The 15,603-nt window shown below is 44.7% G+C and overlaps 1 protein-coding gene across 1 annotated transcript in view; it reads left to right on the top strand.

Moving 5' to 3' along the window:
• Positions 1-15,603, top strand: part of dvl3b (dishevelled segment polarity protein 3b) — a 126,482-nt gene that overhangs the window by 101,985 nt on the left and 8,894 nt on the right. The window contains exons 8-11 of the mRNA XM_078564361.1: positions 4,021-4,160; positions 9,080-9,156; positions 10,079-10,146; positions 14,272-14,421. Coding sequence (XP_078420487.1) covers positions 4,021-4,160; positions 9,080-9,156; positions 10,079-10,146; positions 14,272-14,421 — 435 coding nt within the window. The remainder of the gene's footprint in view (positions 1-4,020; positions 4,161-9,079; positions 9,157-10,078; positions 10,147-14,271; positions 14,422-15,603) is intronic.

The raw sequence follows: 15,603 nt of genomic DNA, 5'->3' as shown, positions 1-15,603 counted from the left end.
CCAATTAGTTCCACTCCCCCGCTACTAAACAATAACCCTGCACATTTTTCCCTTTTCAAGTACATATGCAATTTTCTTATGAATGTTACTATTGACTCTGCTTCCATCATCCTTTTAGACAGTGCATTTCAGGTTATAATAAATTCACCTTATTTCCCCCAGGGTTCTGCTGCCAGTCACCTTAAATCTCTCAAATCTGTTGCTTCAAACTTTATTTCTTTCTCTCTCACGCCCGCCACACTCTTTCAATATTAAATATTGCAATAGGGTCCAACAAGGGACGGCGCATTGCTGGACCTAATTCTGGGGAATGAAGCTGGAAAGGTGGCTGAGGTGGTGGTGGGGGAGCATTTTAGTGATAGCGACCACAACATGGTACAATTTAAGCTTGTTATGGACAAAGAAATAAACAAGTTGCAAAAAAATGTTTTGGATTAGGGGAGAGCAGATTTTAGTAAAATAAGGCAAGATCTGGCCAAGGTAGACTGGGAACAGCTACTTGTGGGGAAATCTACAGAGGAGCAGTGGGGGGCGTTCAAAAAGGAAATGGGTAGGGTACAGGCTCAACATGTTCCCTCTAGGGTGATAGGAAGGAGTAACAAGCCCAGAGAACCATGGATGACCAGAGATACTCAGGTTACGATGAGAAGGAAAAGAGAGGCTTTTAGCAGGTACAAGGAGAGCAAATCAGCGGAGGCATTAGTGGAGGACAGAAAGTGCAGGGTGGAGCTTAAGAAAGCAGTTAGGAGAGCAAAGAGGGGATATGAGAAAGCTCTGGCTGGTAAAAGTAGGGAAAATCCCAAGATATTCTATAAGTATATCAATGGGAAGAGGATAACCAGGGGAAGAGTAGGGCCCATTAGGGACCAAGGGGGCAATCTATGGGTGGAGCCAAAGGACATCGCTAGAGTGTTGAACGAATACTTCACATCCGTCTTCACCCAAGAGAATGAGGATGAAGGTATGGAACTCGGGGAGAGAGACTGCAAGGTTCTTGAGCAAATTGATACAGGGAGTGACAAGGTATTGGAGGTGTTGGCCGGCTTAAAAGTGGACAAATCTCCAGGTCCGGATGATTTGTGTCCCAGACTGCTGAGGGAGGCAAGGGAGGAGATCGCAGGGACTCTGACCCAAATTTTTAATTCCTCTCTGGCCACGGGGGAGGTGTCAGAGGACTGGAGAACAGCTAATGTGGTTCCACAATTTAAGAAGGATTGTAGAGATCAGCCAGGGAACTGCAGGCCAGTGAGTCTCATGTCAGTGGTAGGGAAACTATTGGGAGAAAATTTTGAAGGAGAGAATCTATCTCCGCTTGGAGAGGCAAGGGACAGTTTGATCAGGGACAGTCAGCATAGCTTTGTCAGAGGGAGGTCATGCCTAACAAATTTGATTGAATTTTTTGAGGAGGTGACCAGGTGTGTAGGTGAGAGTAGTGCAGCTGATGTAGTTTATATGGATTTCAACAAAGCCTTTGACAAGGTCCCACATGGGAGACTTATAAAGAAGGCAAATGCACATGGGATACAGGGTAATTTGATAAGGTGGATTCAAAATTGGCTTAGTTGTAGGAGACAGAGAGTGATGACAGAAGGCTTCTTTAGTGACTGGAAACCAGTGTCCAGTGGCGTACCACAGGGATCTGTGCTGGGTCCCCTATTATTCATCACTTATATAAACTACATAGATGACTATGTGGGGGGTAGGATTAGTAAGTTTGCGGATGACACAAAGATTGGCTGGGTGGTCAACAGTGAGGTTGAGTGTTTTGGGCTACAGGAAGATACAGACGGGATAGTCAAATGGGCAGATAAGTGGCAGATGGAATTTAACCCTGAAAAGTGTGAGGTGATACACTTTGGAAGGAGTCATTTGACAAGGAAGTATTCACTAAACTGCATGACACTAGGAAGTTCTGAGGAACAAAGGGACCTTTGCATGTGTGTCCATAGATCTCTGAAGGTGGAGGGGCATGTTAGTGGGATGGTGAAAAAGGCATTTGGGACACTTGCCTTTATCAATCGAGGCATAGATTACAAAAGTAGGGAGGTCATGTTGGAGTTGTATAGAACCTTGGTGAGGCCACAGCTGGAGTACTGTGTGCAGTTCTGGTTGCCACATTATAGGAAGGATGTGATTGCACTGGAGGGGGTGCAGAGGAGATTCACCAGGATGTTGCCTGGGATGAAACATTTAAGTTGTGAAGAGAGGTTAGATAAACTTGGGTTGTTTTCCTTGGAGCAGAGAAGACTGAGGGGCGACCTGATCGAGGTGTACAAGATTATGAGGGACATGGAGAGGGTGGATAGGGAGCAGCTGTTCCCCTTAGTTGAAGGGTCAGTCATGAGGGGACACAAGTTCAAGGTGAGGGGCAGGAGGTTTAGGGGGGATGTGAGGAAAAACATTTTTACCCAGAGGGTGGTGACGGTCTGGAATGCGCTGCCTGGGAGGGTGGTGGAGGAGGGTTGCCTCACATCCTTTAAAAAGTACCTGGATGAGCACTTGGCACATCATAACATTCAAAGCTATGGGTCAAGTGTTGGTAAATGGGATTAGGTAGGTAGGTCAGGTGTTTCTCACGTGTCAGTGCAGACTCGATGGGCCGAAGGGCCTCTTCTGCACTCTGTGATTCCGTGAAATAATTAATTTGCCTCAGTACTTACCAGGAAGACTAACATGGTGGGCATGACATCAGCATAAGGAATAAGAAAGAGATAAAAGCCTTTTGGATAGAAAGTGAGGTGATAGTTAATAAACTAATCAAATTTAAAGAAGATCGGACCCCTGATCCAGATGTTTGCAACTGTACCATATTCCAAAAGGGAAGATCATCTTTGACCAACGTTATTGAATTCTTTAAAGGGGAAAAGGTTAATGCAGTAGAGCAAATGTACTTGGATTTTCAAAAGGCTTTTGATAAGTTATTGCTGGTAGATCCATGTCTAAGGTCAGAACATTTGAAGTCAAGGAACATATGGCAGAGTGGATAGCAAGCTGGGTATAAAACAGAAAACACAGAGTAGGGGTTAAAGGTAATTAATCGGACTGGCAAAAGGTAGGAAGTGATATTCCATAGGGAACCGTGCTGGGACCACTGTTGCTCACCACTTACATGAAGAATTTTGACTCAGGAATTGGAAAGACAAATTCAATATTTGCCAATGTCACTAAATTAAGGAGTGTGATTAATACAGAGGAAGATTGCGACAACATACAGGAAGATATCAATAAACTTGCAGAATGGGCAAGTAATTGTCAAATGAACTTCAATATAGAAAAGTGTGAGGTGGTACATTTTAGTCAGGCAAATAAGGAGGCTGCACACCACTTGGAAAATAATAATGACAAAATGGGATAGAAACAGAGGGATCTGGAGTACAGATTCACAAATCATTAAAAGGAGCAACAGAGCTTAATGAGGACTTAAAATCAAACAAGCATAGCGCTGGAATTCATTTCTAGAGGGATAGAATTGAAAAGCGGAGCAGTTAAACTTGTATGGAACCTTGTTTAGACCATACGTGGATATAGAGACACTGGAGTAGGTGGAATTATATAAAAGCGAGAGGCTTTACCTATCAGGAAAGAATGAACAGCTGGGCTGTTTTCTCTAGAAAAGGAAAGCCTGAGGGGTGACCAGATAGCGATCTGTAAAATGATGCAAGTGGTTAATGGGAAAAATGTGGAGAAGATGTTTCCACTTGTAGGGAGACCAGAACAAGGGGCCATAAATAGAAGATGGCCACAAATAAATCCAACAGGGAATTCAGGAGAAACTTCTTTACCTAGAGAATGGTGAGAATGTGGAACTTGTTACCACAGGGAGTGATTGAGACGATGATGCATTTAAGGGGAAGCTGGATAAACACACGAGGGAGAAAGTATTAGAAGGATATACTGATAGGGTGGTGGTTGGGGCGGGGGAGAGGCTGGTGTAGAGCATAAGCACCAGCATAGGCCTGGTGGGCTGAATGGTCTGTTTCTGTGTTGTTAATACTTTAACATTCGCATGTTTCCCTTCAGAGAAATACAATTTCCTGGGGATTAGCATCGTGGGGCAGAGTAACGAGAGAGGCGATGGAGGGATTTACATTGGGTCAATCATGAAGGGAGGAGCTGTGGCGGCGGACGGCAGAATCGAGCCCGGAGACATGCTGCTACAGGTGAGTCCCTGGATCGCGCTCATTAAATTGGAGCAGGACTTGCCAATTGGCTTCCTCACCCAGACAGGGAAGAGGGAAAGGGATGGTCAAGGGTGAAATGTGGACCCAAAATTGGAGATAGCTAGTGTTGCATAAGAACATACGAATTAGGAGCAGGAGTAGGCCATTCAGTCCCTCGAATCTGCTCTGCCAATCAATAAGATCATGGCTGATCTGTTTATGGCCTTAACTCCATTTTTCTGTCTGCCACTGCTCCCCCCACCCCTCAGAAATAAAATCTGTCTAACTCAGCCCTGAATATATTCAATGTCTCAACCTCCCACTGCTCTCTGGGGAAGAGAATTCCAAAGATTAATGACCCTCTGGGAGAAGAAATTCCTCCTCACCTCTGTCTTAAATGGGAGATCCCTTATTTTCAACTTTTTGAAACTCCCCAGTTCTAGATTTCCCCACGAGGGGAAACATGCTCTCAGCATCCACCCTGTCAAGCCCTCTCAGAATCTTAGATGTTTCAATGAGATCACCTCTCATGCTTCTAAACTCCAGTGAGTTTGGGCCCAACCTGCTCAACTTTTCGGATAAGACAAACCCTCATTCCAGGAATCAACTGCGTGAACAATCTCTGAGCTGACTCAAATGCGAGTACATCCCTCTTTAAATAAGTAAACTAAAATTCTACGAAGTATTGGAGGTGTGGTCTCACCAATGCCCTGTACAGTTGTGGAATGGGGGTGGAGTATAAAAATAGGCAAGTCTTGCTACTACTGTACAGGGAATTGGTGAGACCGCACCTGGAGTACTGTGTACAGTTTTGGTCGCCTTTCTTAAGGAAGGATATACTTGATTTAGAAGCAGTTTAGAGAACGTTCACTCAGCTGATTCCTGGGATGAAGGTGTTTTCTTATGAGGAAAGGTTGAACAGATTGGGCCTATACTCATTGGAGTTTAGGAGAATGAGAGGTGATCTTATTGAAACATATAAAATTTCTGACAATGAGCGGTATGTGTTGGATAATCATCCTCTCCAAGAGATATCCTCTCTGGAGTGCCCCAGGAAACTGTTGGGACCTTTAATTTTCTTGACATACATAAACAACCTTCCCAACAAGTTGAAAAAAAAACAGGGTGCAACTGTTAGCATAAAGGCTTACACGTCAGGGAAAACTCAAGATCATATCAATTCACTGCAAGATGATCTTCTGGAGTTGCAAAAATGACAGGACCAATGGGAGATGGCATTCGATGCCAAAAAATGCAAAGTCATGGTATCGCCAACAAAAAGGATCCACCAATAGATAGCTTCAAGTTCTGTAACCACATTCTCCAACAGGTGGATACACAACCATATGTGGGGGTTCATCTTAAAAACAATCTTCAGTGGGATTCCACATTCAGCAGATAACATCCAGAGCAAACAGGGTGCTTGGATTTCTGAGGAGGAATCTTTGGTACAACAACAAAAATATCAGAGTTACAGCTTACTAAACATTTGTTCATCCAATCCTGGAGTATGCAAGTTGTATGTTGAGAGATTTAAATAAGACTGAAATGATCCATAGACAAGCTGCAGGATTCTGTACAAATCAGTGTGGGAAATACACTAGTATCACATACCAGATCAAAGATTTGGAATGGGAATCACTACAGCAAAGGAGGGAGAAAAATAGTCTGACCATATTCTATAAAATAGGGAATGGACTAGTGGGAATTGACAGGAACAAGTACCTGGTGTCCTCCAGCAATGACAAAGCACAAGGTAGCCATCCACACAAACTACCAAGACCGTTTGTTTCCAAGACAAATGTATCAACAACCTTTGTTCCCAATGACAATGCCACAATGGAACAAGCTGCCAAAGGAAATAGTCACAGCCCCCTCACTTGAAATCTTCAAGACCCATCTTTAGATTAGTCCCATTTAAAAGTTTTCATTATCAGGACTGCCATCTCAGCAGGTCATGCCTGGTTTAGCTAGTGCTGCCCATATAAATGTTGGTGGAATACAGATATTAGTCTGTGATGCTGACACAACTAAAGCTGAAGAAGAGAGGCTGGACAGGGTAGATGCTGAGAGGAGGTTTCCTCTCATGGGGAAGTCGAGAACTAGGGGGGCACAGTTTAAAAATAAGGGGTCTCCCATTTAAGACCGAGATGACGAGGTTGTTAGTCTTTGGATTTCTTTTTCCCAAAGAGCAGTAGAGGCTGGGTCATTGAATGTATTCAAGGCTGAGTTAGACAGATTTTTGATCTACAAGGGAGTCGAGGGCTATGGTGGGGAGAGGCAAGAAAGTGGCTTTAGGGTCACAAACAGAACAGCCATGACCTTGTTGAATGGCAGAGCAGGTTCGATTGGTTGAATGCCCTACCTCCTACTCCTATTTCTTATCTTATGATATGCTGGTAGAGTGAGATGAAGTAGGATGGGAGGAGACTGTGTGGAGCATAAACACAAGCACAGACCAGTTGCACTAAATGACCTGTTCCTGTACTGTGTATTCAGTGCAACTCAACCACTATCACTAACACAAATTATTGGGTAATCAGCTCATTGCTGTTGTGTGAAGTTGCTGTGTGTAAATTGGCTGCTGTATTTTCTACATCATAGCAGTGACTACACTTCAAAATTACTTCATCTTTGGGATGTTCTGAGCTCACTAAGCACGCTACATAGTCTTTTTTACTTCACACTACCTGAACAATGCACCTGAGCTCCAAATCTCATCTAGGTGCCCACATTGCATCTGCACAATAACCTTGCATTTGGCCTGACAGGTATTAATTTCTTACATTCATCTTTTGGTTCCTTCTGTCCCATGTGAGACAATAGGCAGTGAGACTCAGCCACTGGCCCTGGCATATTGAAATCTCTTTCACTCCATCCAAGGCAGTGTCCTGCTCTTCAAGGTCCTCCTTAAATGTACTTCACCAGGTCTTCTTTCGCCGGCCCCATCGTCATCTTCCGTCTGGTGGCGTTGACTCTACTGCCGCTCTGATGAGGCATACGTCTGGAAGGTGAAACCTGTGTCATACCAGCCACAGTCGCCTCTCTGTCATGGTTTCACAGACGCGTCTCTGATCAGTCCTCTGTAGCGTTGTTCGTTGGTGATGCTGACTCTGAAAATCTCGGAGCAACACTGGAGGGTTGACAACTTCTAGGAAGAGCCGGCTTATGACTCAGTGTCTGAGTGGATACATTCAGCTCCTGGTGTGGTACTGAGGCGTACAAGGAAGTAGGCCCCAGATCCGATGCTGCTGGTGTCTTTTGATCACAGACACAATCTTGCTGCACTGGGAAACTGGGAGGCACTTTTGGCTTGTCACTTACCTAACGAAGGATATACTTGCCTTAGAGGAGATGTAACAAAGATTGGCTCCTGGGATTAGAGGGCTGTCCTATGAGGAGAAGTTAAATGGGTCTATATCCTCAGGAGTTTAGAAGAATGAGGTGATCTCATTGAAACATATAAAATTCTTTGAGGGCCTGAGAGGCTGTTTCCCTTGGCTGAAGAATCTAAAGTTATAGAGTTATACAGCACAGAAACAGACCCTTCGGCCCACTGTACCCATGCTGGCCATCAAGCACCTATCTATTCTAATCCCATTTTCCAGCACTTGGCCCGTAGCCCTGTATGCTATGGCATTTCAACTGAAATACTTCTTAAATGTTGTGAGGGTTCCTGCCTCTACCACCCCCTCAGGCGGTGTGTTCCTGGTTCCAAACACCTCAAATCCCCTCTAAACCTCCTGCCCCTTACTTTAAATCTACGGACCCTGGTTATTGATACCTCCAGTAAGGGGAAAAGTTTCTTCCTTTCTATCCTATCTATGCCCCTCATAATTTTCAATACCTCTATCAGGTCTCCCCTCCGCCTTCTTTGCTCTAAGGAAAACAACACCAGCCTATCCAGTCTCTCTTCATAGCTGAAACTCTCCAGCCCAGGCAACATCCTGGTAATTCTCCCCTGCACCCTATCCACTGCAATCACTTTCTTCCTATAGTGTGGTGACCAGAACTGCACACAGTACTCCAGCTGTGGCCTGACTAGTGTTTTATACAGCTCCAACACATAACCTCCCTGCTCTTATATTCTATGCCTCGGCTAATAAAGGCAAGTATCCCATATGCCTTCTTAACCACCGTATCTACCTGTGCTGCTGCCTTTGGGGATCTATGGACATGTACACCAAGGTCCCTCTGATCCTCTGTACTTCCTAGAGTCCTACCATTCACTGTGTATTCCCTTGCCATGTTAGTCCTCTCAAAAAACATCGCCTCACAGTTCTAAGGATTAAATTACATTTTCCACTGCTCTGTCCATCTTACCAGCCCATCTATATCGTCCTGTAATCTAAGGCTTTCCTCCTCACTATTTACAACACCACCAATTTTCGTGTCATCTGCGAACTTACTGCAAATCTAGAACAAGGAGCCATAGCCTCAAGATGAGGCATAAATCATTTCAGACTGAGATGATGAAAAATTTCTTCACTCAGAGGGTTATGAACTGTCGAGTATATTCAAGACTAAGATCGATAGATTTTGGGCACTATAATGGAATCAAGGGATTTTGCAATAGGGTGAGAAAGTGGGGTTGAGGTAGAAATCAGCCATGACCTTATCAAATGGCAGAGTAGACACAAGGGGATGTATAGCCTACTCCTGCTTCACTTCTTATGTCCTTATGTACTCTGGTCTGTATGAGGTTAGTTGATGTGAGACGTGGATGCAGTTGGCAGCCAAAGGTCTCAACATCCCTGATCCTGCCAGAATAAGCCAGCGTCACTGCATTCGATCAGCGCGAGCAATCCCTGCTGAAAAATCCACTCATAAAAGTTGGGTTCACCTTGGCTGTGGTGCCCTCCACGAGGGAGTTGCTTATGTTGTCATGATGAATAATTGTAGCCCTTCCTCCTTCTCAGGTTAATGACATAAACTTTGAGAACATGAGCAATGACGACGCAGTGCGAGTTCTGAGAGAAATCGTCCACAAACCTGGGTAAGAGAGTTGTTCCTCACTGTGTGGTCACGGACCTGGTCAAGTTGCCAGCCTTAACTCAGTTGGTAGCAATGTCACCTCAGAGTCAGAAGGCTATGGATTTAAGTCCCATCCCAGAGACTTGAACACATAATCTGAGCTGGAATTCCAGTGCAGTATTGAGGGAGTGCTTGCACTGTCTAAAGAGCTGCCTTTCAGATGAAAAAGTTAACCCACAGGCCCTGTCTACCCTCTCAGGTGGATATAAAAAAATCCCACAGCTACTATTTTGAAGAAGAGCAGGGAAGTTCTCCCTCTATCGTAACGGTTAACATTTATCCCTCAAATAACAGCACTAAAAACAAAGGATCTGATCATTATAACCATTCTGTTCATGGGAGATTGCAGTGTACAATTTGGTTGCCAAGTTTTCTACATAGTAACAGTAACAACTGGTGATGCAATTGACACCAAAAAGTACTTCATTGACTGTGACGTGCTTTGGGATGTCTGGAGGTTGTGAAAAGAACCATATAGATTCAGATTCTTTCATTTCTTTGGGTTCTAATGTGGTCATCGGGAAATAAACAGCAGTCTGAGCGAGAAACCCTTTGGACTTAAATCCCTGTGTGCAAACCCACAGGAAATTGATCAGTGTTCCTTTAAAATGTTCCCTGAAATTTAAAACTGTGAAATGTGTTCAATATGCTATGTGCAACGTGGCAGAATGTGGATGCAGCTCATCTGTTTTTTCTGAGATTTCTTTGTTCTTAAACCAGCCCAGTCTCACAGCGTCTGTTGGTTTTCAGGGAGGTTGTTCAAAGAGGAACAGATGCTGAAATCCTGATGTTTCACTTAACCGTTTAGTTTCTGGAGTCTTGAGTGGGGTTTTATGAACTTGGTTTATGGAAGTCCTAAGATCTGTTGTGTTGTTTCCTTAAAGGCCCATCACGCTGACTGTTGCCAAATGCTGGGACCCAACACCTCGCGCCTGTTTCACACTCCCCAGAAGTAAGTAGCTGCCACAAAGGTGCATTGGTCTTGAATAAGATGAAGGAGCTAGGAGGAAGCTAGCGAGAAAAGGAATAGGGTCAAAATCTGTATTAAAATTCTCATGTCTTTGGGCATTACTCCTCAAAATGTTTCCATTATGAATCCCAGTGTCCTGTGGTAAGATTATTAGAAATAGGAGCATTATTAAATGCTCTGCTATTTAATAAGATCATGGCTTATCGAATTGTGGCGTTAATGCCACTTTTCTGCCACCCCCCCGCTCCCCCCCCACCATAACCTAACAACCATGCTGTTATATGAAAGCTCTGTAGAAACTGTTGAAGAAGACCCACCACAACTTTCTCAGGAGAATCAGATGGGCAATAAATGCCCCTCTTGACATATCCCAAGAATGAATAATTGAAGAAACTGTTGTATACTTTCAACTCCAAATAGTTTAATTCAACCTGTTGGACCCAAAAACACTTGGGATTATCACGGATTGAATCATGTGCTGTCCATCTATTCAGCTATAGTGTTAGTTTATGCCGGTTTCTAGGATTGCACAGAGCATAGGTGTCATGACACCTGGGAGCTAAATATCTATAATATCCATTAACACATATGACCATTTGGGGTGCTATTAAGGCTATTACAAACTCAACAACTGTTGGTGTAGTGTTGCGTTTTGGTGCGTTGGTGATTACTTTGCATCAGTGCAGAAACGTCCAGATAATGGTCTCCTGTATGTATATTTGTGTCCATATTACATCAACCATGGGAAGCATCACCGCACAGTCCTATCTGATCTTCATCTGAAGTGTTCACCCCCTCTTCCACTCACTCACATTCTTTACTTTCTAACCAAGCATCACTGGCTAGCAATCGGGAACAAGCGCCATTTGCTTTCCTAAACCATAGAAGTCACTGGAAAAGAAAATAGGATAGGATTATAAAAAACTCAGTGTTGTTCCTGCCTGTTTTGTGCCCCCAAAAATATTGAGTTTCAATGTCCCAACACCCCCCCTCCCTGCTGAACACTGCCCGGATCTCTCAGTCTGAGGCAGGTAAGGTGGTGAAGCCTGTCCGCCATCTACAAGGCATAAGTCAGGAGTGTGGTGGAATACTCCCCACTTGCCTGGATGAGTGCAGCTCCAACAACATTCAAGAAGCTCAAAGCCATCCAGAACAAGCAGCCCGCTTGACTGGTACCTCATCCACAAATATTCACTCCCTCCACCGCTCACGCATGGTGGCAGCAGTATGCACCATCTACAAGATGCACTTCAGGAACTCACCAAGGCTCCTGAGACAGCACCTTCCAAACAGACGACCACTATCATCTAGAAAGACAAGGGCAGCAGATAGCTGGGAACACCACCACCTGGAAGTTCCCCTCCAAGCCACTCACCATCCTGACCTGGAAATATATCACCGTTCCTTCACTGTCGTTGGGCCAAAATCCTAGAACTCCCTCCCTAACAGCACTGTGGATGTACCTACACCACGTGGACTGCAGTTGATTCAAAAAGGCAGCTCATCTCCACCTTCTAAAGGGCAACCAGGGATGGGCAATAAATGCTGGCTTAGCCAGCAATGCCCATATCTCTTGAATGAATAATAAAAAAGGGAGAGAGGCAGGTGAGACGGGGAGGGCGAGGGGCAGGTGAGGTGGGGAAGGTGAGGGGCAGGTGAGGTGGGGAAGGCGAGGGACAGGTGAGACGGGGAAGGTGAGGGCCAGGTGAGGTGGGGAAGGCGAGGGGCAGGTGAGGTGGGGAAGGTGAGGGGGAGGTGAGGTGGGGAAAGCGAGGGGCAGGTGAGGTGGGGAAGGCGAGGGACAGGTGAGGTGGGGAAGGCGAGGGGCGGGTGAGGTGGGGAAGGTGAGGGGCAGGTGAGGTGGGGAAAGCGAGGGGCAGGTGAGGTGGGGAAGGTGAGGGACAGGTGAGGTGGGGAAGGTGAGGGACAGGTGAGATGGGGAAGGCGAGGGGCAGATGAAGTAAGGTGCACAATCAGCTTTTACGGATTATTCAATGGTACCTCTAAATTGAACTCTTTTCCCAACCCCTTCCCTCTACCACGTTGTGAGGTGATCCAATGAGGATCCCTGGAATGATGGTCATGGATTGTGAAGTACACGCTGGAAATTATACATTGACCCATTACAGACGTTAGCTAGAGTTCAGCATTGTGCTGAACAGGTGAAGGTAACAGTTGGGGAAAGAGCAGCAGGACCTGAAGAAGCACGAACTGTGGTGACAGGAAGAGAAGATAATCTGATGGAGAGCAAGACCTAAGCAACTGGCACCACAGACTGTGGTAAATTAATGTGTATCACATCACACGCTGCATACAAATTACATTTAGGCTAAGCTGATGTACATGACAGCATCAAGGTATCCAGTGTACTGTAAATCATTAGCAGCGTTTTTATTTATTTATCTGTTCTCTGTATGTGGACATTGCTGCAAGGCCGGCATTTATTGCGCATCTCTAGTTTCCCCTTGAGAGAGTGTTGTTGATTCACTTTCTTCAATCACTGCACACCCACAGTGCTATTATGGAAAAAGTTTCAGGATTTTGACCCAGCAATTATGAATGAACAGCAATACAATTCCAAGTCAGGATGGTGTGTGACTTGGAGGGGAACTTGCAGATGATGGTGCCTGCTGCCCTTGACCTGTAGTAAAGGTTGCAGGTTCAGAAGATGCTATCACAGAAGCCTTAGCGAATTGCTGCAGTGCATCTTGTAGATGGCATACACTGCTGCCACTGTGGTGGCAGCTGTGGTGCCAATCAAGTGGGATGCTTTACCCTAGATGGTACAAACTTCTTGGCGTTGTTCGAGCTGCACTCATCCAGGCAAGTGGAGAGTATTTAATCACATTTGTAACTTGTGCCTTGTAGATGCTGGACAGGCTTTGGAAAGTCAGGAGGCAGGTTACTCACCTGTGATTAACTGCTCCTGGAGCCACGTTATTTATATGGCTGGCCCAATTATGTTTCTGGTTAATAGTAGTCCCCAAGATGTTGATAGTAGGGGTTTCATTGTTGGTAATGTCTTTGAATGTCATGGGGGGATGTTTATATTCTTTCCTGTTGGAGATGATCATTGCCTGGCACTTGTGTGGCATGAATGGTATTTGCCACTTATCATTCCAAGCCTAAGTGTTGTCCCGGAGAGCTGCATGTGGGCACAGACTGCTTCCTTAGCTGAGGAGATGCAAATTGTACTGAACACTGTACAATCATCAGCGAACAATCCCACTTCTTCCCTCCAACATGAGGGTCAGATCATTGACGAAGCAGTTGAAGATGGTTCTGTCTGGGCTGATCGACTCCTGCAGCAACGTCCTGGGGTTGAGATGATTTACCTTCAACAACGACAGCTATTTTCCTTTGTGCTGTCTTGATGCAAAACTAAGCCCTAACTCCCATGAAAATCCTTGCCAATAATTGAGATGGTGGATGAGGGGACCGGGGTAATGGGGATTGTGAATAATTAAGGTTCCACGTTTAACAGGAGAACAAAGACTGCCTGGGTTACAGTACACTTTGTAACCAGACACTGCCACGTATATCACATCAGTCTGCAAATTGTCACTCAATTCCAGCGAGTAACATGGCACAACATTTTGTTTAATTGCTTTACCACAATCTGAGTTCTCAGTTGCTGTCTCGTCCTCTGTCAGATTCAAGTCTGGCCAGCCCTCCCTGGTGCTGCAGTCAGTGTCTGTTTGGGGATTTCACAGCTCTATCCCGCACTGTTAACTTCCACTGTCTCTTATGCCTTCAATCCATTGGGTCCTCTTCCTGAACATTTGGTAACTTTTGCTAAGTGTTTATTTTAATGACCAGCAAAAACCAAGCCTGGCTTATTAGTAGAAGTTAATAGTAGAATATTTTAAGCTAGTTAATCTATGAGTTCATTGGGTGCAGATGATGAATCGTATGTATGCACATACGCGCTCACATGTGTATATATACACACTCACATATGCACACACAATTATGCACACGGAGCCATACATGTATACATGTATTGTTTCACTTAGAACTGTTTAAAATTCTAGTATGACCCTAGACCATAAAGAGACTGTCATGGCACAAGTACTAATGTCTCCTTGTTTTTTCCCCCCTCATCAGGTGAGCCCATTCGCCCCATCGACCCGGCAGCGTGGGTGTCGCACACAGCGGCCATGACAGGAGCCTATCAGCCATATGGTATGAGTCCCTCCATGAGCACTATTACTTCCACCAGCTCCTCCATCACCAGCTCCATCCCAGAAACTGAACGTAAGTTCCACCCACACGTGACCATTGGCTACATCTGGTATTACATAGCATGACTTCCCGATCACCAAGCTGCTTTTCTCTTGGTTTCTCATTCTACTTTGTGTTGTGTGTGTCCAGAGGGTGCAGTGCTTTAACACCAGAAATAGAGAATTTTCTACTCTATAACATCTCACTATTCACCTTATAATTACACCTTAGTTAAGGAAAGCACACACCAGTGCATAAAAGAGAGCAGGTTGTGTAAAAATTCAGTGCACAATTTTTTAAATTGAGAAACCAAAGTGAAGGGTCAAAGAGCAATTGTGCAAGGGACCACCGAGATTGATTGGAGTAAAATATAAGGTAAGATGAATTATGAAGCCAGAGTTAGTTGACCCCAAATTTAAGCTTCAAATTATTGTAAGGGAGGGAAGACTAAGAGAGGTTAGACAGAACAGGCTTGTTTCCGCTGCAGTTTAAAAAAGTGAGGGGTAACATGATTGAAGTATATAAGATCCTGAAGGGTGTTGACAAGGTGGATGTGGAAAGGATGTTTCCTCTTGTGGGTCCAGAACTAGGGGTTACCCTTATAGGACAGAGATGAGGAGCAATTTTTTTCTCTGAGGGTTGTGCAACTTTGGAATTCTCTGCCTCAGAAGGCAGTGGAGGCGGGATCATTGAATATTTTTAAGGCGGAGGTAGATAGATTCTTGTTGGGCAAGGGAATCAAAGGTTATCGGGGGTTAGATGGGAATGTGGAATTCGAAACACAAACAGATCAGCCATGATCTTATTGAATGGCAGAGCAGGCTTGAGGGTCCAACTCCTGCTCCTATTTTGTATGTTTGTAGAGGAGGAGTTTCGAGGTTTTGTGATCCTGGGTTTGGAAGCGTTAGAGATGGAGATGTGGCATGAGTCTGGATTTTAGCCCTGAAAAGACGCAGGGAGGAAAATACGGGCTATTTGTGTCTTCAAAGGAAAAGTAATGGAAAGTTTTCAGAAGCACTGACCATATTTGTATTGATCAAACAGGAGAGACAAATTTCTTAACAAAAGCAGAGAGGTTGACAGTGAGAAATGAGACAAGAGAGGGTGGCAGAAATTGGTACTCTCTCCCCCAAAAATGCTTTTGATGCTTGGGCTCAATTGAAAATTGAAAACTGTGATTGATAATTATATCAATTATATCAAGGATACTAAGGG

This window comes from Cetorhinus maximus, chromosome 19 (genome assembly GCF_964194155.1).
Source record: "Cetorhinus maximus chromosome 19, sCetMax3.hap1.1, whole genome shotgun sequence".
Taxonomy (NCBI): domain Eukaryota; kingdom Metazoa; phylum Chordata; class Chondrichthyes; order Lamniformes; family Cetorhinidae; genus Cetorhinus; species Cetorhinus maximus.
This window is presented reverse-complemented; position numbering and strand designations above follow the sequence as displayed.